Source organism: Heterodontus francisci, chromosome 5, assembly GCF_036365525.1.
Source record: "Heterodontus francisci isolate sHetFra1 chromosome 5, sHetFra1.hap1, whole genome shotgun sequence".
NCBI lineage: Eukaryota > Metazoa > Chordata > Chondrichthyes > Heterodontiformes > Heterodontidae > Heterodontus > Heterodontus francisci.
This window is the reverse complement of record NC_090375.1, coordinates 75,639,702-75,666,096: the sequence shown is the minus strand read 5'-3', so window position 1 is coordinate 75,666,096 and position 26,395 is coordinate 75,639,702. Positions and strand designations below refer to the sequence as shown.

At 41.9% G+C, this 26,395-nt stretch overlaps 1 protein-coding gene across 4 annotated transcripts in view; it reads left to right on the top strand.

Moving 5' to 3' along the window:
• The window catches only part of LOC137369917 (NEDD4-like E3 ubiquitin-protein ligase WWP1), a 170,367-nt gene that overhangs the window by 45,968 nt on the left and 98,004 nt on the right, over positions 1–26,395 (top strand). For all 4 annotated transcript variants that reach the window (XM_068031653.1, XM_068031651.1, XM_068031652.1 and 1 more), the window contains one exon: positions 16,047–16,125. In XM_068031653.1, the coding sequence (XP_067887754.1) occupies positions 16,068–16,125 (58 nt within the window). In that variant the 5' untranslated portion in view covers positions 16,047–16,067. The remainder of the gene's footprint in view (positions 1–16,046; positions 16,126–26,395) is intronic.

The following is a 26,395-nucleotide window of genomic DNA, read 5'->3' as shown; positions in this document are numbered from 1 at the left end:
AGTGTGACTCCACGAGATGCCAAGAAATGGCTGAAGGCACTAGATGCAGCAAAGGCTATGGGTCCTGACAACATCTCGGCTGTTGTACTGAAGATTTGTGCTCTGGTACCAGCTGAAACCCTACCCAAACTGTTCCAGTACAGCTACAACATTGGCATCTACCCAACAATGTGGAAAATTGCCCAGGTATGCTATGTTAACAAATAAAAAAGGAGAAACGCAAACTGGCCAATTACCGCCCCATCAGTCTGCTCTGAATTAGGTGTCATTGACTATGCTACCAAGCTGCACTTACTCAGTGATAAACTGCTCATCAATGTTCAGTTTGCATTCTGCCAGGGCTACACAGCTCCAGATCCCATTCCAGATTTGGTCCAAACATGGACAGAAGAGCTGAATTCCAGAGGTGAGAGTCGCTACCCTTGACCTCAAGGCAGCATTTGACTGAGTGTGGCACCAAGGAGTTCTAGCAAAATTTAAGTCAGTGAGAATTGGTTGGTGGAGTGGGGAGGGTGCAGGGGAGACTCTCCACTGCTTCAAGCCATACTGAGCACAAAGGAAGATGGTTTTGGTTTTTGGAGGTCAATCATCTCAGCCCCAGGATATGGCTACAGGAGTTCCTCAGGGTGTTGTCCTAGGCCTGACCATCTTCAGCTGCTTCATCAACTAAGGTCAGAAGAGGGGATGTTTGTCCAGTACCACTCGCAACTCCTCAGATGTTGAAGAAATCCACATGCAGCAAGACCTGAACAACAATCAGGCTTGGGCTGATAAGTGGCAAGTAACATTTGTGCCAGGCAATGACCATCTCCAACAAGAGAGAATCTGACCATCTCTGCTTGACATTCAACAGCATTACCATTGCTGAATCCCCCACTATCAACATCCTGGAGGTTTCCATTGACCAGAAACTTAACTGGACCAGTCATATAAATACTGTGGCGACAGAGGCTGAGAATTCTGTGGCAAGTAACCCCCCAATATCTCGCCAAAGCCAGTTAATCGGGCACAAGTCAGGAGTGTGATGGAATACTGTCCACTAGCCTGGATGAGTGCAGCTCTTAAAAACACTCGACACTATTCAGGACAAAGCAGCCTGATTGATCAGCACCCTATCCACCACCTTAAATATTTTTACTTCCCCTACTACCGGCTCACAGTGGTAGCGGTGTGTACCATCTACAAGATGCACTGCAACTCGCCAAGGCTCCTTTGACAGCACCTTCCAAACCTGCGCCCTCTGCCACCTAGAAGGACAAAGGCAACAGACACATGGGAACACCACCATCTGCAAGTTTCCCTCCATGTTACACACCATCATGCCTTGGAACTATATCGCCGTTCCTTCACTGTAGCTGGGTCAAAATCCTGGAACTCCCTCCCTAACCATACTGTTGGTGTACCTACAAGGCAGTTCAGAAGGCAGATTATCACCACATTTTCAAGGGCAATTAGGGTCAGGAAGTAAATGCTGGCCTTGTCAGCAATGCCCACATCTCATGTACGAATTTTTTTAAAAAAGAGCAGTTTAGCTCTTCCATTCCCTGGCCATTTATTTTTGGCCTGCAGATATTTTCCCTTCAGGTACTTATCCCTCTCCTTTTTGAAAGCTACAATTGAATCTGCCTCCACCTCCCGTTCGGGCAGTGCATTCCAGATCGTAACCACTCACTGCGTAAAACAAGTTTTTCTTCAGGAGAGGTGAGGTCACCCTGTTGGGAGTCTTTTATAGGCCTCCGAATAGTTCCAGAGATGTTGAGGAAAGGATAGCGAAGATTATTCTCGACAGGGGCGAGAGTAACAGGGTAGTTGTTATGGGGGACTTTAACTTTCCAAATATTGACTGGAAATACTATAGTTCGAGTACTTTAGATGGGTCAGTTTTTGTCCAGTGTGTGCAGGAGGGTTTTCTGACACAGTATGTAGACAGGCCAACCAGGGGCGATGCCACATTGGATTTGGTACTGGGTAATGAACCCGGCCAGGTGTTAGATTTAGATGTAGGTGAGCACTTTGGTGATAGTGATCACAATTCGGTTAGGTTTACCTTAGCAGGGACAGGTATATACTGCAGGGCAAGAATTATAGCTGGGGGAAAGGAAATTATGATGCGATTAGGCAAGATTTAGGATGTGTAGGATGGGGAAGGAAACTGCAGGGGATGGGAACAATCGAAATGTGGAGCTTATTCAAGGAGCAGCTACTGCGTGTCCTTGATAAGTATGTACCTGTCAGGCAGGGGGGAAGTTGTCGAGCGAGGGAGCCGTGGTTTACTCAAGAAGTTGAAGCGCTTGTCAAGAGGAAGAAGAAGGCTTATGTTAGGATGAGACGTGAAGGCTCAGTTAGGGCACTTGAGAGTTGCAAGCAAGCCAGGAAGGATCTAAAGGGAGAGCTAAGAAGAGTAAGGAGAGGACACGAGAAGTCATTGGTGGATAGGATCAGGGAAAACCCTAAGACTTTCTATAGGTATATCAGGAATAAAAGAATGACTAGAGTTAGATTAGGGCCAATCAAGGATAGTAGTGGGAAGTTGTGTGTGGAATCAGAGGAGATGGGGGAAGTGTTAAATGAATATTTTGCGTCAGTATTTACAGTAGAGAAAGAAAATGTTGTCGAGGAGAATGCTGAGATTCAGGCTACTAGGCTAGATGGGATTGAGGTTCACAAGGAGGAGGTGTTAGCAATTTTGGAAAGTGTGAAAATAGATAAGTCCCCTGGGCCAGATGGGATTTATCCTAGGATTCTCTGGGAAGCTAGGGAGGAGATTGCAGAGCCTCTGTCCTTGATCTTTATGTCGTCATTGTCGACAGGAATAGTGCCGGAAGACTGGAGGATAGCAAATGTTGTCCCCTTGTTCAAGAAGGGGAGTAGAGACAGCCCTGGTAATTATAGACCTGTGAGCCTTACTTCGGTTGTGGGTAAAATGTTGGAAAAGGTTATAAGAGACAGGATTTATAATCATCTAGGGAAGAATAAGTTCATTAGCGATAGTCAGCACGGTTTTGTGAAGGGTAGGTCGTGCCTCACAAACCTTATTGAGTTTTTCGAGAAGGTGACCAAACAGGTGGATGAGGGTAAAGCAGTGGATGTGGTGTATATGGATTTCAGTAAGGTGTTTGATAAGGTTCCCCACGGTAGGCTATTGCAGAAAATACGGAAGTATGGGGTTGAAGGTGATTTAGAGCTTTGGATCAGAAATTGGCTAGCTGAAAGAAGACAGAGGGTGGTGATTGATGGCAAATGTTCATCCTGGAGTTTAGTTACTAGTGGTGTACTGCAAGGATATGTTTTGGGGCCACTGCTGTTTGTCATTTTTATAAATGACCTGGAAGAGGGTGTAGAAGGGTGGGTTAGTAAATTTGCGGATGACACTAAGGTTGGTGGAGTTGTGGATAGTGCCGAAGGATGTTGTAAGGTACAGAGGGACATAGATAGGCTGCAGAGCTGGGCTGAGAGATGGCAAATGGAGTTTAATGCGGAAAAGTGCGAGGTGATTCACTTTGGAAGGAGTAACAGGAATGCAGAGTACTGGGCTAATGGGAAGATTCTTGGCAGTGTAGATGAACAGAGAGATCTTGGTGTCCAGGTACATAAATCCCTGAAAGTTGCTACCCAGGTTAATAGGGCTGTTAAGAAGGCATATGGTGTGTTAGCTTTTATTAGTAGGGGGATCGAGTTTCGGAGCCACGAGGTCATGCTGCAGCTGTACAAAACTCTGGTGAGACCGCACTTGGAGTATTGCGTGCAGTTCTGGTCACCGCATTATAGGAAGGATGTGGAAGCTTTGGAAAGGGTGCAGAGGAGATTTACTAGGATGTTGCCTGGTATGGAGGGAAGGTCTTACGAGGAAAGGCTGAGGGACTTGAGGTTGTTTACGTTGGAGAGAAGGAGGAGGAGAGGTGACTTAATAGAGACATATAAGATAATCAGAGGGTTAGATAGGGTGGATAGTGAGAGTCTTTTTCCTCGGATGGTGATGGCAAACACGAGGGGACATAGCTTTAAGTTGAGGGGTGATAGATTTAGGACAGATGTCAGAGGTAGTTTCTTTACTCAGAGAGTAGTAGGGGCGTGGAGCGCCCTGCCTGCAGCAGTAGTAGACTCGCCAACTTTAAGGGCATTTAAGTGGTCATTGGATAGACATATGGATGAAAATGGAATAGTGTAGGTCAGATGGTTTCACAGGTCGGCGCAACATCGAGGGCCGAAGGGCTTGTACTGCGCTGTAATATTCTAATTCTAATTCATGTCTCCTTTATTTCTTTCACCATTCACTTTAACTCTGTATCCTCTGCTGGTTAACCCTCCCACCCCCCCCCCCCCCCGCCCCCCGTATCTCTCTCTCACTGCTCTGTCTAGACTCCTCATGATTTTGATGAACTGTATCAAATCAACTGTCAACCTTCTCTTCTCCGAGAGCAATAACCCCAGTCTCTCCAATATATTATGTATTAATTACTGCTGAAAAGCCTCCCTCCCCTGAAAATCTCTTTATATTTGTGGCATGTCAAATTTCTCTATTCCATGGATTTTTGAAAATAATAAAATTAAAGTTTGTTAATGATATTTCAGCTTCTACCTTAATTCCATCTGTATGTCCCAATCTTTGTTTAATTTTTTGCAAAATTATAAAAATTTGAATGAAAAAACCCACTTGCTCCTTCCTGATTTGCTGTCTGAGAATTCTTCATTGTGATTTCTTGCTTAATGACATCACTGTTGCCGGACATCAGAGATCCCTTATAGCTGGCACCAGAATGAAATTAGTGTTGGGAAGATAAAGTCCACGTCACAAAACTTGCTAGATATCTGTGGGCAACTTTCTTTGACTGCAAAATCTGGTCCTATAATTCTGAAAGGAAAAGTCTAGGCTGTAGAGCAGAGTAGCAAAATGGGTAAAATAATGCAGATTGTGTCAGGAAGGAACAGTGCATTTAATAACAGTAATAGGACTAAGGCCACATCAGAGGAAAAATCGTAAAATTAAAATTGAAGGTGCTTTATCTGAATGCATGAAGCATTCACAACAAGATAAACGAATTAATGGCACAAATAAAGATGAATAGAATTGACCTGGTGGCCATTACTGAGACATAGTTGCAGGCTGACGAAGGTTGGGAACTAAATATTCCAGAGTCTAACCCCAACATTGTCATTAAACCTGCAGACAAGGGTGGTGCTGTTGTTGTCTGGCGTACTGACCTCTACCTCGCAGAGGCTCAGTGCCAACTCTCAGACACTTCTTCCTATTTCCCCATGGACCATGACGCCACCACCGAACATCAAGCGACTGTCCACAGGACTGTCACTGACCTCATCTCCTCTGGAGATCTTCCCTCTGCAGCTTCCAACTTCATAGTCCCTCAACCCCAGGCAGCCCGCTTCTACCTCTTTCCCAAAATCCACAAACAGGACTGTCCTGGCAGACCCATTGTTTTAGCCTGTTCCTGCCCCACTGAACTTATTTCTTCCTATCTTGACTCTGTCTTTTCTCCCCTGATCGAGTCTCTTCCCACCTACTTCCGTGACTCTTCTGACAGCCTACGTCATTTTAATAATTTCCAGTTTCCTGGCCCCAACCGCCGCCTCTTCACTGTGGACGCCCAATCTCTCTACACCTCCATCCCCACCAGGATGGTTTGAGGACTCTCTGTTTCTTCCTTGAACAGAGGCCCAACCAGTCCCCATCCACCACCACCCTCCTCCACCTGGCTGAACTTGTTCTCACATTGAACAACTTCTCCTTCAACTCCACTCACTTCCTTCAAGTAAAAGGTGTTGCTATGGGTACCCGCATGGGTCCTAGTTAAGCCTGTCTTTTTGTGGGATATGGCGAACATTCCTTGTTCTAGTCCTACTCAGGCCCCCTCCCCCATTGATGACTGCTCCAACCCGGAACTGGAAAACTTTATCAACTTTGCTTCTAATTTCCACCCTTCTCTCGCCTTTACATGGTCCATCTCCGACACTTCCCTTCCCTTCCTCGACTTCTCTATCTCCATCTCAGGGGATAGACTGTCTACTAATATTCATTATAAGCCCACTGACTCCCACAGCTACCTTGACTACACTTCTTCACACCCTGTCTCCTGTAAGGGCTCTGTTTCATTCTCCCAGTTTCTCCGTCTCCGACGCATCTGCTCTGATGATGCAGCCTTCCATGACAGCGCTTCTGATACGTCTTCCTTTTGCCCCAACCGAGGATTCCCCCCACACTGTTGTTGACAGGGCCCTCAACTGTGTCCGGCCTATTCCCCGCACCTCTACCCTCACCCCTTCCCCTCCCTCCCTCCCAGAACCATGACAGAGTTCCCCTTGTCCTTACTTTCCACCCCACCAGCCTCCACATCCAAAGAATCATCCTCCGCCATGTCCAGCATGATGCCACTACCAAACGCATCTTCTCCTCCCCTCCCCCTGTCAGCATTCCGAAGGGATTGTTCCCTCTGTGACACCCTGGTCCACTCCTCCATTCCCCCCACCACCTCGTCCCCTTCCCACGACACCTCCCCCTGCAGTCGCAGGAGGTGTTATACCTGCCCATTTACCTCCTCTCCACTATCCAAGGCCCCAAACGCTCCTTTCAGGTGAAGCAGTGATTTACTTGTACTTTCAATTTAGTATACTGTATTCGCTGCCCACAGTGCAGTGTGGGAGACCAAACGCAGACTGGGTGACCGCTTTGCGGAACACCTCCACTCAGTCTGAAAGCATCACTCCGAGCTTCCGGTTGCTGGCCATTTCAACACTCCCCCCTGCTCTCATGTCCACATCTCTATCCTGGGATTACTCTAGTGTTCCAGTGAACATCAACGCAAGCTCAAGGAACAGCATCTCAACTACTGAGTAGGCACGCTACAGCCTGCCGGACTGAACATTGAGTTCAATAATTTCAGAGCATGACAGGCCCCCTTTTTATTTTTATTTTTAGTTATTTTTTCTTTTTTATGTGTTTATTTTATTTTAGTTTGTTTGTACTGTGCCTACCCACTGTTTTTTCATGTTTGTGCTTAGAGCCTTGGCTGTTCATTTTACTGTCAATTAACACTCTCTGTGTACTAACGCTTTGTCTTTCACCACACCATTAACATACTGTTTCTCTTTGCTCCATGACCTTCTGGTCAGTTATTCTCTGTGACCTTGTCGTATCACCACCTTCCCTTCTCTTTTGTTATCTCTTGCCCCACCCCTGCTTTACTTGTTTAAAACCCATTCCATTTCTGGCTCTGCCAGTTCTGATGAAGGGTCACTGACCTGAAACGTTAACTCTGCTTCTCTCTCCACAGATGCTGCCAGACCTACTGAGTATTTCCAGCATTTCTTGTTTTTATTCCAGAGTACTTGTCTTTTAGAAAAGGTAGGTCAAATGGAAAAGGAGTGGGGTAGCCCTAATAGTAAAGGATGATGTAAAGACAATAGTGGAAAAGGATCTTAGCCCAGAAAATCAGAATGCAGAATCAATATGTGCGGAGCGAAGAAATAGCAAAATGCAGAAAACCTTGGTGGGCATAGTTTATAAGCCCTCTAACAGTATTTTTTGTTGGAGCATGCAACAAGGGTACTCACGGGGACTTTAATCTTCATATAAAGTGGGCAAAACAAATATGGAAAAGTAACTTGGGACACAAGTTTATGGAATGTATTTGAGAGAGTGTCTCGAACAATATGTCAAGGAACCAACTAGGGAACAGGCTGTTTTAGATCTAATATTGTGTAAAGCGACAGAGTTAATTAGTAATGTAGTAAAGGGCCTTCTGGGGAAGGCTGATCATAATATGATTTTCATGTTAATCTTGAGAGTGATGTGGCTAAGTCCAAAACTAGTGTCTTAAGTTTAAGCAGACTGAATTATGGGCATATAAATGGCAGGTTGGATCAAATGATTGGGAAATTAGATAAAAAGATATGACAGTAAACAAACAATGGTAAATATATAAAGAAATAATTCATAATTCTCAACAAATATGCATTGTTAAAGAATAAAAACTTCACTGGAAAATTATGTTTAACTAGGGAAGTTAAGGATAGTACTAGTTTAAGAGGCTTACAATGTTTCCAAAAAGAGTAGTAAGGATTTTAAAAATCAGCAATGGATGGGCAAGGAATTGATAGAGGGAGAAAATGGAATGCAAGAGTAAATTAGCAAGAGCTATAAAATCATTGTAAGCGTTGTCATGCATACAAGAAGTGCAATGATGAAAGAATACAGATTAAAACTGAAGTTATAAAAATTGTCTTTACTTTTTTAAAAAAATGGACAATGGTGCTTAAAAATGGCCATCAAAGGTAAACGACCTGGGCTTTGTATATTCAAACTGACAGGGACAGAACAATACCTTTTGAACTGGAAGGGGTTTTTCAGCCATCCTGAAACATTCCTGAACTGAATTGGTTCTTCTGAAACAAAGAAGGTATAAAGAGGAAATATCATAACTAGATTATTCTCATCCTGAACCCATCAAGAGACACTTTTGAATTGAATGGGTTCTCCTGAAGCAAAGAAGGGGGGAATCAGCCACACCCTAGGCCATTTAATTAAATTTGGAGAAGTTGAAAAGTCTCAAGAAAGCACAATTAGAATTCAAACATAGTGTATTAAAATAAAACTCATTATTGAACTGCTGTGTGATGGTATTAGTTCAATAATCTTGAGGACCAGCTGTCTCATTAAAAGGAAATCTGATTAAATTTTAGGTTTTTCAGCAGAGTCTGCTGGGTGTAATAAGGAGGCAATCGCCAATGTCTCCAGATCTGTTAAATAATCCACATTAAGAATGAATCAATATATTGGATTGCTTCAGGAAGGAAGGTTTTGACATTGGGAGACATTTGCTGTATTACTACGTATTGCTGATCAGTGTCAGCTATGGCTCAGTTGGTAGTGTGCTCGTCTCTAAGTTACAAGGATCAGGGTTCAAGTTCCACTCCAGGTCTTGAGCACCAAAATCAAGTGCAGTATTGAGGGAGTGCTGCATTGTCAGAGGCGCTGCCTTTTGGATAAAATGTTAGAAGTCCCATCTGCCTGCTCAGATGGATGTAAAAAAAATCCCTTGGCAGTATTTCAAAGAAGGGCAGGGGAGTCATTCCCAGTGTCCTGGTCAATATAAATCCCTCATTCAGCATCACAAATCAGATTTAAAAACAAAGTACTGGAAATGTTCAGCAGGTCTGGCAGCATCTGTTTAGAGAGAAGCAGAATTAACATTTCAGGTCAGTGACCCTTTTATCAGAACTGTTCAGATGGTTTCACAGGTCGGCGCAACATCGAGGGCCGAAGGGCCTGTACTGCGCTGTAATGTTCTATGAAAGGTCATTGACCTGAAACGTTAACGCCCTTCTCTCCACAGATGCTGCCTGACCTGCTGAGTATTTCCAGCGCTTATTTTTATCTCTCATTTCCAGCATCTGCAGTATTTTGCTTTTATTATTGCAAATCATATTTTCTCGTCATTATTACATTGCTGATGTGGGATTTTGCTGTGTGCAAATTGGCTGCGGTGTTTCCTACACTAAAACAGTGACTATGCTTCAAAAGTCCTTAATTGGCTGTAAATGAGATATCCAGTGGTCGTGAAAAGCATTGTATAAATGCAAGTGTTCTTGACTGGGGACAGAAAGGTCCATTCCAACAAGGGGTGTAAAGACTTCTGCATTTTATGTTTTCTTGAGACAGATACTGCACCCAATTAGTTTCAAGGCCATTATCATTTTCTTTTTCTGATGGAAGTGTTGTGTATGTATCGTTAATTAAAAATGAACAAACATCTCAAAAGGTATCAAACAATTGAAGAATATATGTGGAACTAATTGGTTTAGTGCAAAGTGCTTTCTGTATGTTCACATATTAGAATTTCTGATGAATAATGGCAACCCAGCTATGTTTAATACTTGTCCGCACATTATACATCTCCAGTAAGATTCCACATAGCTATCAGTAAACTTTTCTGCTTCATCTCCTTGCTCAGTTGGAGAGAATGAAGTCAAATGTGTCTGCATCAATCGCTAATTGGCAGTGACTAACATAGAAAAATACCCCAAGGCACTTCAGAGGTGTAATCAGACAAAATTGAACGTGGCCTGTGACTCAGTGTCATGACCCAGTGGATTTAACAACTCTGCCATTGAGAAGCTGTATGACGATTTATTTCCATGATGCAATTTCAGTTGATTTATCCCTCTGGTATCTGTTCTAACTTTGATTTGGCTAGTCTAGAACCTGATTGTTTTTTCCAAACACTGTCCGGGAGCACAAACCGACAAATCAGATTGTTCAGATAAATATGTACCTTTTGTTTTAGCTGTCATCTTGATTTTTTGTTTAGCTAGTTTAGCTAATCTTATAAAAAAGCATTCATAATGAAATGGCCATTCGTACACAGAATGGATTGGATATTTTCTTGCAGAGGTCTACTCCTGTGCCAGAACATGGCTGGATCTTGAATTATTTGGTTGAATTTTGTTACCCTTTTTTCCCCGTTACCCTGTTTTTTCTAATTCTCCCAATTGAGTACAGCTCATGCAGATCGTGGCAAAACCCTCCCCTTTCATGTTCATATTTTGCTGACGCTTGCTACAACAGCCCAGCCATGATCTCCATGCTGCCTTCAATGGCCTTCCCTAACCTATCCAGGTTTGTTCACAGCCCACAGTATCACATATAAGGTTAGCAAGAGCAGTAGGGAAATTGAGCATACTAAGTCCCCTCCTACCTGTTTATTTTTCCAACCATCCAGTTTGATTGTTTCTCATCCTCCCTGCTTCCCCAGACCTCTCAAGAAATGCAATTGTGCATGCGATTACCTAGTTCAACGCCTTCAGTCTGTTCAGCTGTGCCTTCTCTATGTCATTCCTTATTTCTGCTCAACACTTCTTGCCATCGACCCTGCCGTCTTCCAGCACAGCACCTCCTTTTTGCTCCTGGTGCCTGTGTTCTCTGTTCTTTGGGCTTTCTGGTCTTGTCCTGTGTGCTGGACAACTCCCAGTCTCACCCTGTAATGCTTCCCAGCGCCGATATTCCCCCACCGTGATTCCAGCAACACTCTTGCACTCTTTCTCCACTCCCCAGCCCCCCACCAACCTCCACATGCTACTTGATCTCTTCATGTGCTTCCAATTCTTACCACTCCTCCATCCCCAAGTGCTGCTTCAACTCATTTTCCTCTTCAGTGCACTTACCCCAAATACTTGCACATTCAAGCACTTCAGCTTTTCTCTGACAGGTCACAGACCACAGCATCTTCTGCGCTCTCATACCAGCAACTTCCTGAAGTCCCTTCCAGTACTCACATACCACTCCCCCACAGTACTGCCAATTCTCCCAAGCCTCTCAGTTCACCTTGCTTCTGTACATATTGACTGTATTAGTCATCTGTTCTGCCAACAACGCTGTATGAAATTGTGGCATTTGCATTAAGAATCTCATTCACTGGTTGCTACATTCAGTTCTGACACATCCCAGCAACTTCCAGCCTACAATCCCACTAAAGCTTCCCAGAGTGTAATACTCATATACTCTGACCCTCACTCCTTCAAACGGTCTGGCTTTATTCACTTGCAGTCTTTCATACTCCAGACTCGAACCCCTGCTCCTACTGGATGCAAATACCCCCTCAACATTTGAGCCTGTGTTCACTCCCAAACACCCATGTTGCCGAACCTTTCCAAAAAACCTTTCCTCCCTCACTTCCAACATAGTATATGTTGCCTTTCATCTTAGTGCATGCTCTTTTCAAAAGATAAGAACAGATGATCAGTACATTAGTAAAGAAATGTGTAGAGACATTGGAGACACAAAATAGAGGAGAGACTTTCAGAGTGAGATGGGAACAATGAAAATATGGATAAAAAAGGACTAGAAGGGAAAAAGAACAAAAGAATACAAATGTGAGTGATTTAGAGCGAATTACAGGAAGGGAGAGAATTGTTTTTGTTATAGGGCAATGTTGCAAATATCAACCATATCCGAATACTTTGTGCATTACGTGGTATAACTCTCCTATTGTTACAAGATAGCATGTCTTATGGAATGCACCTCGACTGGAAAAAGACTTGCATTTCTGTAGCACCTTTCACGATGTCCCAAAGTGCTTTACAGCCAGTGAAGTACTTCTGATGTTTAGTGCCTGTCATAATATAGGAAATGTGGCAGCCAATTTGCACGCAGCAAGTTACCATAGACAGCGATGTGAAATTAATCAGATTTTTTTTGTGCAGTCGATTGAGGGGTAAATATGGACCAGGACACCTGGGATAACTCCCTACTCTTCTTAGAAATAGTGTCATAGGGTCTTTTCTGTTACTTGAGAGGGACGATGGGCCTCAGTTTAATATCTCGTCTGAAAGACGACACCCCCAACACTCGCTCAGTATTGCACTGGAGTGTCAGCCTTGATATTTGTACTGAAGCCCTGGAGTGGAAGCCACAGCCAATAGTGCTACCAACTGAGCCACAGCTGACCCACAAGGAGGGTTGCAGCTCTAACACTCAAGAAGCTCAATGCCATCCAGGATACAGTAGTTTACTTGATCAGCATTCTGAACTCAATATCCAGCAGCGTCCCCTCCTGCCCACCACCGCCCCCCCCCCCCCCCCCCCCCCCTAACCATCACTGGTGTACTTTGGCTACAGTATGCATGATCTACAGGGTACATTGCTGCAACTAATTAAGGCTAATTTGACAGCATCTCTCTCCTGTTACCTCTACCATTGAGGACAATAGCAACCAGATCACAGAAACACCATTGCCTGCAGATTCCCTCCAAGTCACGCATTATCCTGACTTGTACATATATCCCCATTCCTTCATCATTACTGGATCGGTAACTTGAAACACTGTTGCAGGAGCACTGTTACCACGGGGAGTGCATTTGTTCAAGGTGGAACTTTCACGATGTCTTCTGATGTCCACTACCTTCTGAGGACAATTAGAGCTGGGCAGTAAACGTGGCCTCACTAGTGTTGCCCGTATGCCAAGAAAAAAGTTTTTAAAATGCTCCGATGACTTGAAAATGGGTCCAGTGGGCCATCAACACCTTAAATTCTAACACTGAATGGAGAAAAATGGGTTGATTGACAGTTGTGTAATTATACAGGTAGACATTGTGTGGTTGGGGTGGTAACACTTTGTGTAGCAGAAGCTGTTTTAAATTTAGTCAGTAATGTTTTGCAGTGGGTCTTGCCTTTGTTTTTAACATTTTTTTCATAGCTGTTTGTGAATTCTGCAGGGATGATGACTATCAGTTTCCACAGGATTATGGAAACGCTGTGCCATGTTTTCTGTTGGCTCTTTTATAAGTATCAAGGACTGAAACAAACAGTACAAACTTAGTATAAAGCTTCCTTAAAAATATGCAAACACCTTTATGTAGTAAATAGACTGATTTAAAACATTATGGCCCACTCTCAGTGCATGTAATGTAGACAAACGTTAGTAAATCTTCAGGGACTTGGAAGCAGATTTCGAAATAAACTAGATTGACATGATCTTGTAGCAGGTACTGATTGCTTCATGTAGATGGTTGGTTGCTTGCTTTTGGCAGATATACACTGCAAAAATAAAAATATGAATGTAATTTGTGTGCTTGTGTTTATGTGTCTGTTAAATGTATCTATATATGGAGGTTTCAAAAATAACTTCTGTTTTAACATTGTAAAGAAAATTCTTTATTAGAACCTGCATTGAAATATAAAGCTCTCAGGGCTTATATATGTTATTAACATGGCAAGTGAGTTACTGCCATGGAACATATTCTACAGTGTTGCACAATATGTAGCAATAGAGCAATAGCTTATATTGCCGTCAGGTAAGCTTAAATGTCTTAAGGGATCTTTGACTAGTGAGGCTGTTATGACAGCCTGCAAGGTATTTAATCTTTCACTTCTGTGCCACATTACATACAGGATTTATTTCATGGACTGATATAAGGGAATACAGTAGCTTCCATTTAAAAAAAAAAATCCTGTTTTAAATATGTAAGCAATAGCTGTCGTTTAAACGTTATCTAGTATAAAAAAATCCTGTCAATCTCTCCAAAATAGTAATATAAGGTCCAAATAGATTCTAAAAATGAATTTGTGTTGGGGATAAATATTGGAGAAAGGTGTATTAAATGCAATTTTTCCTGAGGCCTGAACTTCCTTGTTCTAAGCTAGGAGTTAAATTTGAGGAGCCTAGATTCCTGAATTCCCAGCTACATTTGAAAGGAATAAGCCACATTACCAGTGATCTTTTGGAAGCAAGCTTATTTAGCCACCTTAAAATAAATCATTATAAAACAGTGAAAGAATGAAAACTCTTTATTTATATAGTGCCATTCAAGACCTCAGGTTGTCCCAAAGCACTTTTCAGTCAATGAAATACTTTTGAAATGTGGTCACTGTTGTAATGTAGGAAATGCAATAGCTAATTTGCACGCAGCAAATTCTCACAAACAGCAATGTGGTAATGACCAAATAATTGTTTTTTGTGATGTTGATTGAGGGATAAATATTGACCAGGACACTGGGAAAAACTCGCCTGCTCCGCTTTAAAATTGTGCCGTGCTATCTTTTACATCCACCTTAGAGAGCAGATGAGGGTTTGATTTAACATCACATCTGAAAGACGGCACTTCCTTCACTACTGAGTGTCCGCCTAGATTTTTGTACTCAAGTCTCTGGAGTGGGATTTGAACCCCCAACCTTCTGATAGACATAGTTTGGTTATTTGCAGCAACAGATCTGCAGTCATTTTGTACTTTGATTGTGTTCTGGTGATATGCAGCATACGGGGAAAAGGTAGGAAAGTGGAGTTGAGGTCAAGAGCAGATCAGCCATGATCTTATTAAATGGCGGAAAAGGTTCAAGGGGCCATATGGCCCACTCCAGCCTCTGTTTCTTATGTTCTTATGTTGGATTAAGCAAGAATGTTGATTGTAACAAAATAACTATAACATGACCTGGGAACTGGTTACAATTACAAGTACACAAACAATACTTTGGCTGGGGTGGGGAGGCGGAGAGGAAGAGGTGAAAGCTTTACAAACATTATATAAACAGTTTAAACTAGAAATTGCTTTTCTAAAACATTGTCTGATTATTCGCTATGTCCTGGTCAGTATTTATCCCTCAGTCAACATCACTAAAACAGATTATCTGGTCATTATCACATTACTGTTTGTGGGAGTCTGCTGTGTGCTAATTCTCCAACAAGAGAGAATCTAACCATCTCCCCATGACATTCAATGGCATTACTATTGCTTTTACCATTGACCAGAAACATAACTGGACCAACCATTTTAAATACTGTGGCTACAAGAGCAGGGCAGAGGCTAGGAATCCTACAGCGAGTAACTCGCCTCCTGACTCCCCAAAGACTGTCCACTATCTACAAGGCACAAGTCAGGAGTGTGATGGAATGCTCTTCACTTGCCTGGATGGGTGCAGCTCCAACAACACTCAAGAAGCTCAACACCATCCAGAACAAAGCAGCGCCCTTGATCGGCACCCCATCCACCACCTGATACCCTGCAGCAACTTGCCAAGGCTCCTTTTAACAGCACCTTCCAAACCCGTGACCTTTACTGCCTAGAAGAACAAGGGCAGCAGGCGCATGGGAACACCACCTGCAAGTCTCACACCATCCTGACTTGGGACTAACTAGATCACTGGTCCTTCACTGTCGCTGGGTCAAAATCCTGGAACTCCCTCCTGAACAGCACTGTGGGTGTACCTGCACCACATGGACTGCAGTGGGTCAAGAAGGCGGCTCACCACCTTCTCAAAGGCAGTTAGGTTGCTCTTGCTCATGTCCCAAGAAAGAATAATTTTAAAAATAATTTACTACCACATTTCCTACATTCAAACAGTGACTGTGCTTCAAAAGTACTTCATTAGCTGCAAGATACTTTGGGACATCCTGTGTTTAAGGTGTACTATATAAATAAAAGTCTTTCTTTCACAGCTTTATCATGGGCAAAAAGGAAAAATGCAGTGAGAAAGGCAATAATTGATACCATTTAGGGAGATATGTGCATATTTGACTGAAGTTGTATAATTTTCTTTGCAGGCTAACATTGCAGCCTGTGACATGGCCACAGCTTGTTCAAGTAACAATCAGAATGGAAGATCACAGTTGCATGTAACTGGTATGTTATTTTTTCCATGATACTTTGCTTGAAACTACATAACTTCTTATAAAGAAATAAACCATTTCAAATCAGCTGCTCACAGATGGTCTTGAATCTAGAGCACAGATGTGATGTTTAATTCCTAAGCTGACATGTTCCTTGAAAGCCGTTGATCCGAGTACTCCCTATGGGAAGTGAGCTAAATAAGTAGAGGGAAGTTGTAACTGCTTCTAATTATTTAGGACCAGGTCAGGAAAAAAAAAAGCATGCAATATTTGACTTTTTTTGGAAAAAAGTTACTGTAATTGAGAGTGACAGATGTATACTGTTGGCAAAGGAATGGGAACCAGGATGTAACATCCGAGATGAAAAACAAGGTGCGCAAAGAATTGGGGGAGACAGATAGTGATAGAGTAAGAATTAGAAAGGTTTTGGGTGGGGTCAGACTAAGAGGGAATGTAGTAAGGTCTAAATTAGGTTTACAGTGCATGTATGTGCACGCATGGAATATGGTAAGGTTGGTGAGTTGCAGGTGCAGATAGCCAAGTGGGAAAATGATGTCATGGTGCTAATGGAGACCTGGCTCAATAAAGGACAGGACTGGGTACTAAATATTTTGGGATACGAGGTGTTCAGGAAAGATAGGGAAGAAAAAAGGTGGGTGGTAATACTGATTTAAGGAAAATATTAGTGTTGGAGGAAGTATATCCTTGAGGGGTCGAGGGCAGAATCTATTTGGTTAGAGTTAAGAAACAATAGAGGTAGCATTACACTACTGGATGTATTTTATAGGCCTCCAACTAGTGGGAAAGATATAGAACACATTTACAAACATTAGAGAGAAGTGCAAAAACTATAGAGTAGTTATAATGGGCGGCTTTAATTTTCCTAATATAGACTGGGATAATAGTGTGAAGGGCAGAGAGGGGGATGAATTTCTGTAGTGTGTTTCGGAGAATTTTCTGGATCAGTATGTTTCCAGCCCAGTGAGGAAGGAGGGATTGCTGGATCTAGTTCTGAGGGATGAGGTGGGTCAAGGGGATCAAGTGTCAGTAAAGGAGCATTTAGGGGGCAGTGATCGCAGTATCATAAGGTTTAGGTTAGCTATGGAAAAGGACAAGGAGCAATCTAGTGTAAAATAATTAATTGGGGGAGGGCCAAACCAGTGCACTGAGAATGGATCTGGCCCAGTTAAATTTGAATCAGAGATTAGTAGGCAAAATTGTAATGGAGAAATGGACTGCCTTTAAAGAGGAGATAGTTCGAGGTACAGTCGAGGTACATTTCCACAAAGGGAAAAGGTAGGACAAACAAAGCCAGATCTCCCTGGATGATGAAAGAGATGGGGAATAGGCTGAAGCAGGAATTAGAATTAGAACATTACAGCGCAGTACAGGCCCTTCGGCCCTCGATGTTGCGCCGACCTGTGAAACCATCTGACCTACACTATTCCATTTTCATCCGTATGTCTATCCAATGACCACTTAAATGCCCTTAAAGTTGGCGAATCTACTACTGCTGCAGGCAGGGCATTCCACGCCCTTACTACTCTCTGAGTAAAGAGTAAAGGAAAAGGGTGCATATGACAGATGTCAGGTTGATAATACAATTGAGAACCAGGTTGATTATAGAATGTTCAGAGTGGAAGTGAAAAAAAATGAGAAGCAAAAAGAATATGAAAAGAGACTGGTAACTAACCTAAAAAGGAATCCAAAAGTCTTCTGTAGGCATATAAATACTAAGAGGGTAGCAAACGGAGGAGTAGGACTGATTGGGACCAAAAAAGGTATTTATGCGTGGAGGCAGTGGGCATAGCTTAGGTATTAAATGTACTAAATGAGTACTTTACATCTGTCATTACCAAGTAACAAGGTACAGCCAGTCATAGTGAAAGAGGAGGTAGTTGAGACACTGGATGGGCTAAAAATTGATAAAAAGGAGGCATTAGAAAGGTTGGCTTTAAAAAAAAAATTGATAAGCCACCAGGTTCGGATCAGATGCATTCAAGGAAGGGTAGAAATTGTGGAGGCACTGGCCTTAATCTTCCAGTTTTCCTTAGATACAGGGATGGTGCCAGAAGACTGGAGAATTGCAAATGTTAAACCCTTATTCAAAAATGTTTGTAAGGATAAGCCCAGCATCTACAGGCCAGTCATTTTAACCTCAGTGGTGGGCAAGCTTTTAGAAATTATAATACAGGACAAAATTGGATTAATTAAGGAAAGCCAGCATGGACCCATTAAAGGAAAATAGCGTTTAAATAACCTGATTGAGTTTTTAAATGAGGTAACAGAGAGGGTTGAAGGGAATGCAGTTACTGTGGTGTATGTGGACTTCCAAAAGGCATTTGATAAAGTGCAACATAACTAGCTTGTCAGCACAGTTAAAGCCCATGGAATAAAAGGGACATTGGTTGCTTGGATATGAAGTTGGCTGAGTGACAGGAAACAGAGTAGTGGTGAACAGTTATTTTTCGGACTGAAGGAAGGTATATAGTGGGATTCCCCAAGGCTCGGTATGAGGACCACTGCTTTTCTTGATCTATATTATTGACCTAGGCTTGGGTGTGCAGGACACAATTTCAAAAGTTGCACATGACACAAAACTTAGAACTAATGTGAACTATGAGGATATAGACTTCAACAGGACAGGCTTGGGCAGACACATGGCAGATGAAATTTAATGTAGAGAAGTGTGAAGTGATACGTTTTGGTAGGTAGAATGAGGAGAGGCAATATAAGATAAAGGATACAATTCTAAAGCGGTTGCAGGAGCAGAGAGACCTGGGGTATATGTGCACAAAGGTGATGAGCAGGTTGTGAAAGCAGTTAATATGGTATACAGGATTCTAGGCTTTATAAATAGAGCCATGGAGTACAAAAGCAAGGAAGTTATGGTTAACCTTTATAAAACACTGGTTTGGCCTCAACTGGAGTATTATGTCCAGTTCTGGGCACCATACTAGGAAGGATGTGAAGGTATCTGAGAGGGTGCAGAAAAGATTTATGAGAATAGTTCCGAGGATGAGGGACTTCAGTTACATGAATGGATTGGAGAAGCTAGGTCAGTTCTACTTGGAGAAGACAAGGTTGAGAGTAGATGTGATAGAGGTGTTCAAAATCATGAGCGATCTGAACAGAGTAGATAAGGAGAAACTGTTCCCATTGGCGGATGGGCGAGAATGAAAGAACACCGATTTATTGTGTTGGGCAAAAGAAGCAACAATGACATGAGGCAAAACTTTTTTACACAGCAAATGGTTAGGATATGGAATGCACTGCCTGAGTGTGTTGTGGAGGCAGGTTCAAATGTGGCTTTCAAAAGAGTACTCGATAATTAACTGAATAGAAAAACATATGGGGCTATGGGGAAACTGCAGCAGAGTAGGTCTAGTTGAGTTGTTCTTAGAGAGCCAACACGACACAACAGATGACATTTCCTCCTCATTTGCTGTAACCATTTCAGTATAAATCAGTATAAAATAAATGACAACATTTATGGTTAACTTGGGACCAGTTTTGACACTTCCTACAGAATCTTTCCACTTAGCTGGAGCTTCTTTGTCCTTACTACCTGGTTGTCCTGGAATCCTGTGGATATTGTAGCTGCACAGCAATAGTCTGAAAAGCATGCCAATAATAAATCATTCAGCGGGTCCAATGAAGATTTAATTTCCAATCTCAAGTTCCACTCAGAAGGGCATATCTATTTGAGGGAAACTTCATGTCAGACTTGTGATCATTAATCAATCAACCAATAATGATGCTTGCAAATTATTTTTCAGATTATGTAATTTTTAAGTGTTGTATTGTATCCAGCCATATAGTCTCACCTCAGTGATCAAGAAAAGTACCCGATAAAAACTGAAGATATCATTTGAGCAATTTGATCTAGTTTGTGGCACATGCTACTAAGTGAATAGTAGGTTTGGGTGGAAAACAACTTTGCATGCCTAGTTTTTCCTACTTGCTCAGATCAGCCAGTCACTAATTTATGTTCAACTGTTGTATGTCATGCCAGATGCCTGCTAGGCACAAAACTTTTAATTTGTAACTGTCTACTCTCAAATATTAGTACTACTGCAATACAGAACTATAAAATGATTGTAGGATTTTGATATATCCAACTTGGAATTGGATTGGCAGTATTACTTCAAAACGTTCAATCTGGATTTGATTGCCCTGAAGTAATGAGACTGCCCTCAGCTTTAGCTAACTTTTAACACACTTTATTTTTGATGTTTCTCATCGGGAAAAGGTCAATTGATCACACTTGTGTGCATGTTTAATGTTCTCTAAAGTATAGGTAAATGACATATGTGCAAGTGTGGCTTTTAGGAGTTTCTCCTTTTATTTTTCTTTGCTTTTAATTTGGTGGATTTTTTTGGTGTGCTCATTAAAGTCAGGATCTTATTGCTGAGATTGGTACTTTTTCATCCATCTTTTGTGCTTTAGGTTCAATATTAAGCATTCCAAGGTTTGGTATAGCACAGCCAAAAGCTTTGAATAATCTGCCCTGTGCTTTAATGATGTGCCTTAATTCCAATTTATTAGCATGCCTATTTCACTATTGCAACTATTCTATCCCATACAAATTGCACTAATCTGTGGTCCCATAGTAAAACATACCTTCATCCATTAATAATTGGGCTAAGACTTCCCAATCTCATTTTGCTCAACGCTCTTACAACAAGTAGTTTCATCCCATAATGTGTCTGGGATTAGTTTGAACTTGGTTTTAAGAACGTGTGCCAGCCCATTGCTCTACACATTTTCAGCAGGCCTGGCAGCATCTGTGCAGAGAGAAACAGAGTTAACGTTTCAGGTCTGTGACCCTTTATCAGAACTGGCAAAAGTTAGAAATGTAACAGTCTTTGAGCATGTGAAAGGTAGGAAGGGGTAGAAGAACAAGAAGGAAGGTCTGTGATAGGATGGAGGGGGAAGAGATTAAATGACAGCGATGTCATGGAACAGAATACAAATGGATTGCTAAATAGTTGTAGTGAAAGACAAAACATGAGTCCAGAGAGCGTGCTAACGACAGAATTATGAACAGCTCTGTACGAAAGCAAAAACATGAAAAATAAGTTTAAGACTACCACATCGTTTAAAAATAAATAATTAAAAGAAAAATATTTTAAAATTAATAAAAATAATAAATAATTTAAAAGGTAATTGGCCTTTTGGGCTGAAATTATTGAACTCAGTATTGAGTCCAGAAGGCTGTAGAGTGTTTAATCGGAAGATGAGGTGCTGTTCCTCGAGCTTGCATTGATGTTCACTGGAGCACTGCAGCAGGCCGAGGAAAGAAAGGTGGGCATGAGAAAAAGGTGGTGAATTAAAGTGGCAAACAACCAGAAGCTCAGATCATGCTTGTGGATCAAGCAGAGGTGTTCTGCAAAGCGGTCACCCAATCTGCGTTTGGTCTCCCCATTGTAGAGGAGATCGCACTGCGAGCAGTGAATACAGTATACTAAATTGAAAGAATTATAAATAAATCGCTGCTTCACCAGGAAGGAGTGTTTGGTGCCTTGGATGGTGAGGAGAGAGGAGGTAAAAGTGCAAATATTACACCTCCTGCAATTGCATGGGAAGGGGCCGAGGTGTCGGGGGTGATGGAGGAGCGGACCAGGGTGTCGCGGAGGGCGTAATCCGTTCGGAATGCTGACGGGAGGGGAAGGGAAGATGTGTTTGGTAGTGGCATCACGCTGGAGGTGGCAGAAATAGTGGAAGATGATCCTTTGGATGTGGCGGCTGGTGGGGTGGAAAATGAGGACAAGAGGAACCCTGTCGCAGTTCTGGGAGGGAAAGGGGTGAGGGCAGAAGTGCAGGAAATGGGTCGGACACAGTTGAGCGCCCTGTCAATCACAGTTGGGGGGAATCCTCAGTTGAGGAAAAAGGAGACATAACAGAAGCGCTGTTGTGGAAGGTTGCATCATCAGAACAGATGCGTTGGAGACGGAGGAACTGGGAGAATGAGATGGAGTCCTTACAGGAACTGTGAAGAACTGTAGTCAAGGTAGCTGTGGGAGTCGGTGGGCTTATAATGGATATTAGTAGACAGCCTATCCCCAGAGATGGAGACAGTGAAGTCAAGGAAGGGAAGGGAAGTATCGGAGGTCGACCATGTAAAGGCGAGAGAAGGGTGGAAATTGGAAGCAAAGGGACCATTCACTCCACGGCACCCTGGTCCCCTCCTCCATTACCTCCATCACCTCTGACACCTTGTCCCTTCCCACAGCACCTTTCCATGAAATTGTTGGAGGTGTAACACCTGTCCTTTTACCTTCTGATTCGGCACTCTACCGCCTTTTATGCTCAATATTAAGTTCAATAATTTCAGACCATGAGCCCCATTATTTTTATTTTATTTTTGTTTAATATATTTTCTCTTTTAATTTTTTTTTTAACCATATGCTAGTCTTAAACTTATTTTTCATGTTTTTTCTTCCGTACAGAGATGTTCATTATTCTGCCATTAGCACTCTCTCTGGACTCATGCTTTGTCTTTTGCTACAATGATTTAGCATTCCATTTGCATTATGTTCTATGACAACTCTGTCATTTAATCTCTTCTCCCTCTGTCCTATCACAGTTCTTCCCCCATTTCACTTGCTCAAAGACTGTTCCATTTCTAACTTTTGCTGGTTCTGGTGAAGGGTCACAGACTTGCAACATTAACTCTGTTTCTCTCTACACAGATGTTGCCGGACCTGCTAAGTATTGCACTCTCATTTCAGAGTTCCAGCATCCATAGTATTTTGCTCTTAGCCCTACCCATTCTCCTAGCTTACTAGACTTCAACTTAATTAGTCAGAAAATCAGGGGATCCACTGTAGGTTATGCTTTTTTCAACTAACTGCCCTCCAAAAAAACTGATTTTGTGTTAGTTATTACAGAAATTATAAACATTGGTTATCTATCATATCAAAAACTAGAAGCATTTAGTCTCTGTGATGCTATCACAGAATAGCTTTTGTTCTGTAACTGGGTCTAAACATGATCACATTTAAGCTTTTGACTTGTATTGTTACACTTAAAATACACTTTTTTAAATAGAAGTGGAAAATTTGCCATAGTAAATGACTGAAATAGATACTTTTTGCACTAATTAAAAATTGTTTCAGCATACTCTATGATTAAATAAGTCTTAAGCAAAATAAAAACAAAGTGCTGGAAATACTCAACAGGTCTGGCAGCATCTGTGCAGAGAGAGGCAGAGTTAATGTTTCAGGGCTGTGACCTTTCATCAGAACTTAAGTAAGCTAGCTAGGCAATCAAAATCTGAATAAAAGTACTTGCAGCTTTTGCAGAAATGTGTATGTGTGTGTTTTCCCTTAATATCACAAAGTTTCTTACATTGAATGATGCTGTAAGTCTGATATTGCCAATCACAATTTTTGAGCACTTGTAGTATTAACTGACAAAAATCAGCACAGATGGGGTCCCACTCCCCTCAATGTTGCTCTTATGAGTGTCTAGTAATGAATGGAACTGGTTCTGAACACTGCATACTGTATACAGGAATTGATGACAACTGCATACAATTGCAGTGGCCTAAATAACTTCCATTAGCAGCAGCACAAAGGGGTGAGAAAAGGAAGCAAATGGAGAGGAACAGAAAGGCGGAAATGGATGTTAACTTAAAAATCGTTGGTAGTGAATGGGTAAGTAAGGAGGAAATGGATGACGGTGAATGAGGGCAAAAAATGAGTGGAACGGGAAAAGAAATGGGGCGATGGAAGGTGATGCTGGAAGCAGAGCTTTGCGAGGGGATGAGAAGAGTAGCTGTGCGTGATACTTTAAGGTGTGGGATGAGCTTGCATGCCAGTTTGAACTAGGTGAAGGGAAGAGAGAAAGAGAGTGTCAGCAGAAACTGGAGGGGAAAGGAGCTTGAATCTGAAGGTGGAAGAGTGCCTCGTGGACTGGGGAACTGAGTAGTTTTTCCCAAATAAATCTGCTGTACTGAGTGGAACTTGAGCATTTCACTGGCCCTGTTGATAAATTGTGAATTAATAAGTAGTGTGTGTGCATGTATGTGTGACTGATGCATCATGAAAATGACATTTTGAACATGTCTTTGTGAAATGGTGGGGACTGAGGTGTCTGTGAATTGTGCCCAAAGTGGGTAAATGACCTAGGATTATCTAAGTGTGATTGTTATGGTGCTTTATAGGGAGGTGATGGTCTGACTTGGTTTGTTTAAATCCAAATGTTACTTTTTTAAAAGATTAAAAATCCAACAAATGTAAGCTAGGTGAGTACTTAAAATGCAGGCAGAATTAATGTAAAAATTCAAAATCTTTGTGAAGAGCATATCTGCCCTGTCCTCCCCACCACATTTAGAAATCTACCACCAATTTTATTCCCCTCTTCAGGCTTTTTTGCACTAGTCTTTTATATGGTCCAATAAAATGAAGAAATATTGGGTGTACTTATACTTAAAGTTATAAATCCTGTACAACTACTTGTTCTTGTCATAAGCTTATAATCAGCCATTCTTACATTGTTTGTTTGCTATTTAAAGACTGTCAAGTTTTTTTAATTTGTTGGTAATCTCTTTGATACTTTTCTCAGTTTGCATGTATGACAATAGTTCTCATAATCTTATTTGTGCTATGTTATCCACTGAACCTTAAAGCTGAAGTTTACTGAAGTGCAGTTTTCTTAAATTGTGGTTCTCCTGTGCATTAAAAGGGATTTATGGTGTTATTATTTTAGATTGTCTGTGAACAATAACCTCTATTCCCTCTATAATGTTGGATACTTTTAGTCAGATTGCCAACGAATTGAAGAGATCAGATACTCTTTTTAAACAGGAATGTTGGGAACCTTCTATGCATTTAAGTAAATTCTGATACATTGGGCTGGATTTTAACTCCCTTCAGGAGTGGTGGAATTGCTAGCATGCGTGGAATCCAGAAGTTGGGATTCCCCTGCATGATGTGGAGTACTAATTCCACAGCATGCTTCAACATCACTCTCCGATTCCTCGCTTGAAAACCAGCCTGATTGACAGTCCCAAGGAGGCCACAGGACCATGTATAACTGGAGCATAACCAGCCTACTTTTGTGCTCTATTCCCCTCACAATAAGCAATAACGTTCTGTTAGCTTTCCTCATTACTTGCTGAACTTGCATACCGACCTTTTGCGATTCATGCATTAGGATACTATTAGGTCTGGCCGCTCCAGTCAAAGCCCCCAATCAAAATATATGATTCTGATTGTGGTGGGAGAAACGCACTGATAATTCAATCCCGTTGCTCCACAGATTGCCGAACAGATCATTTAAAACTTCACAACTTAAAGGCACAGCCAAATTGTACCATCTATTAACCCCGGAATGAGGCTAACCAAACCAGGTGTCTTTAAATCAACAAATTAACTCTTTAATTAGAAGAACTAAATTCTTAAACACTATGAAGATATAAACGACATTTAAAATAGAAAAAAATTAGAGTCCTTGCAAATTTATAGTTCAGTGTTGCTTGAAGTCCACACAGCCGTCCAATGCGGAAAAAAGGTTCTTCCACCATGGAACAGTCTGTAGTCTAGCTTGATGCTTTCCTTCTCCAGCGAATTTCAACAATTAATGACTTGCAAACACTTTCAATAGAATCAATCTGACTTTAGAGTTTTTGAGGGATAAAAGATTGTCACAGTCTAACTTCCCTTCCTTGAGTTCAAATTACCAGAGATTTCTGTTTTATTTTATTTATTTAGACATACAGCACTGAAACAGGCCCTTCGGCCCACCGAGTCTGTGCCGACCATCAACCACCCATTTATACTAATCCTACATTAATCCCATATTCCTACCACATCCCCACCTTCCCTCAATTCCCCTACCACCTACCTATACTATGGGCAATTTATAATGGCCAATTTACCTATCAACCTGCAAGTCTTTGACTGTGGGAGGAAACCGGAGCACCCGGTGAAAACCCACGCGGTCACAGGGAGAACTTGCAAACTCCGCACAGGCAGTACCCAGAATCGAACCCGGGTCGCTGGAGCTGTGAGACTGCGGTGCTAACCACTGCGCCACTGTGCTGACTTTTTTTTTAGAATTTTGTAGAGATAATTAAACCGAGTAAAATCCTGTTCCTTTAGTTTAAATGCTTAAGAGCTCTTTTTCCAGGTGCTATCATCACAGCTGTGTCCTCTGTGGCTGTGTTCTGTTAGAACAAACTGTCTTCAACTAAAAAGTCAGTTCAAAATTGAATTGTAACAAATGTATCGCTTAATGCTCACTCCCAGTGGCTGTATCTATGGTAACGAGAATGC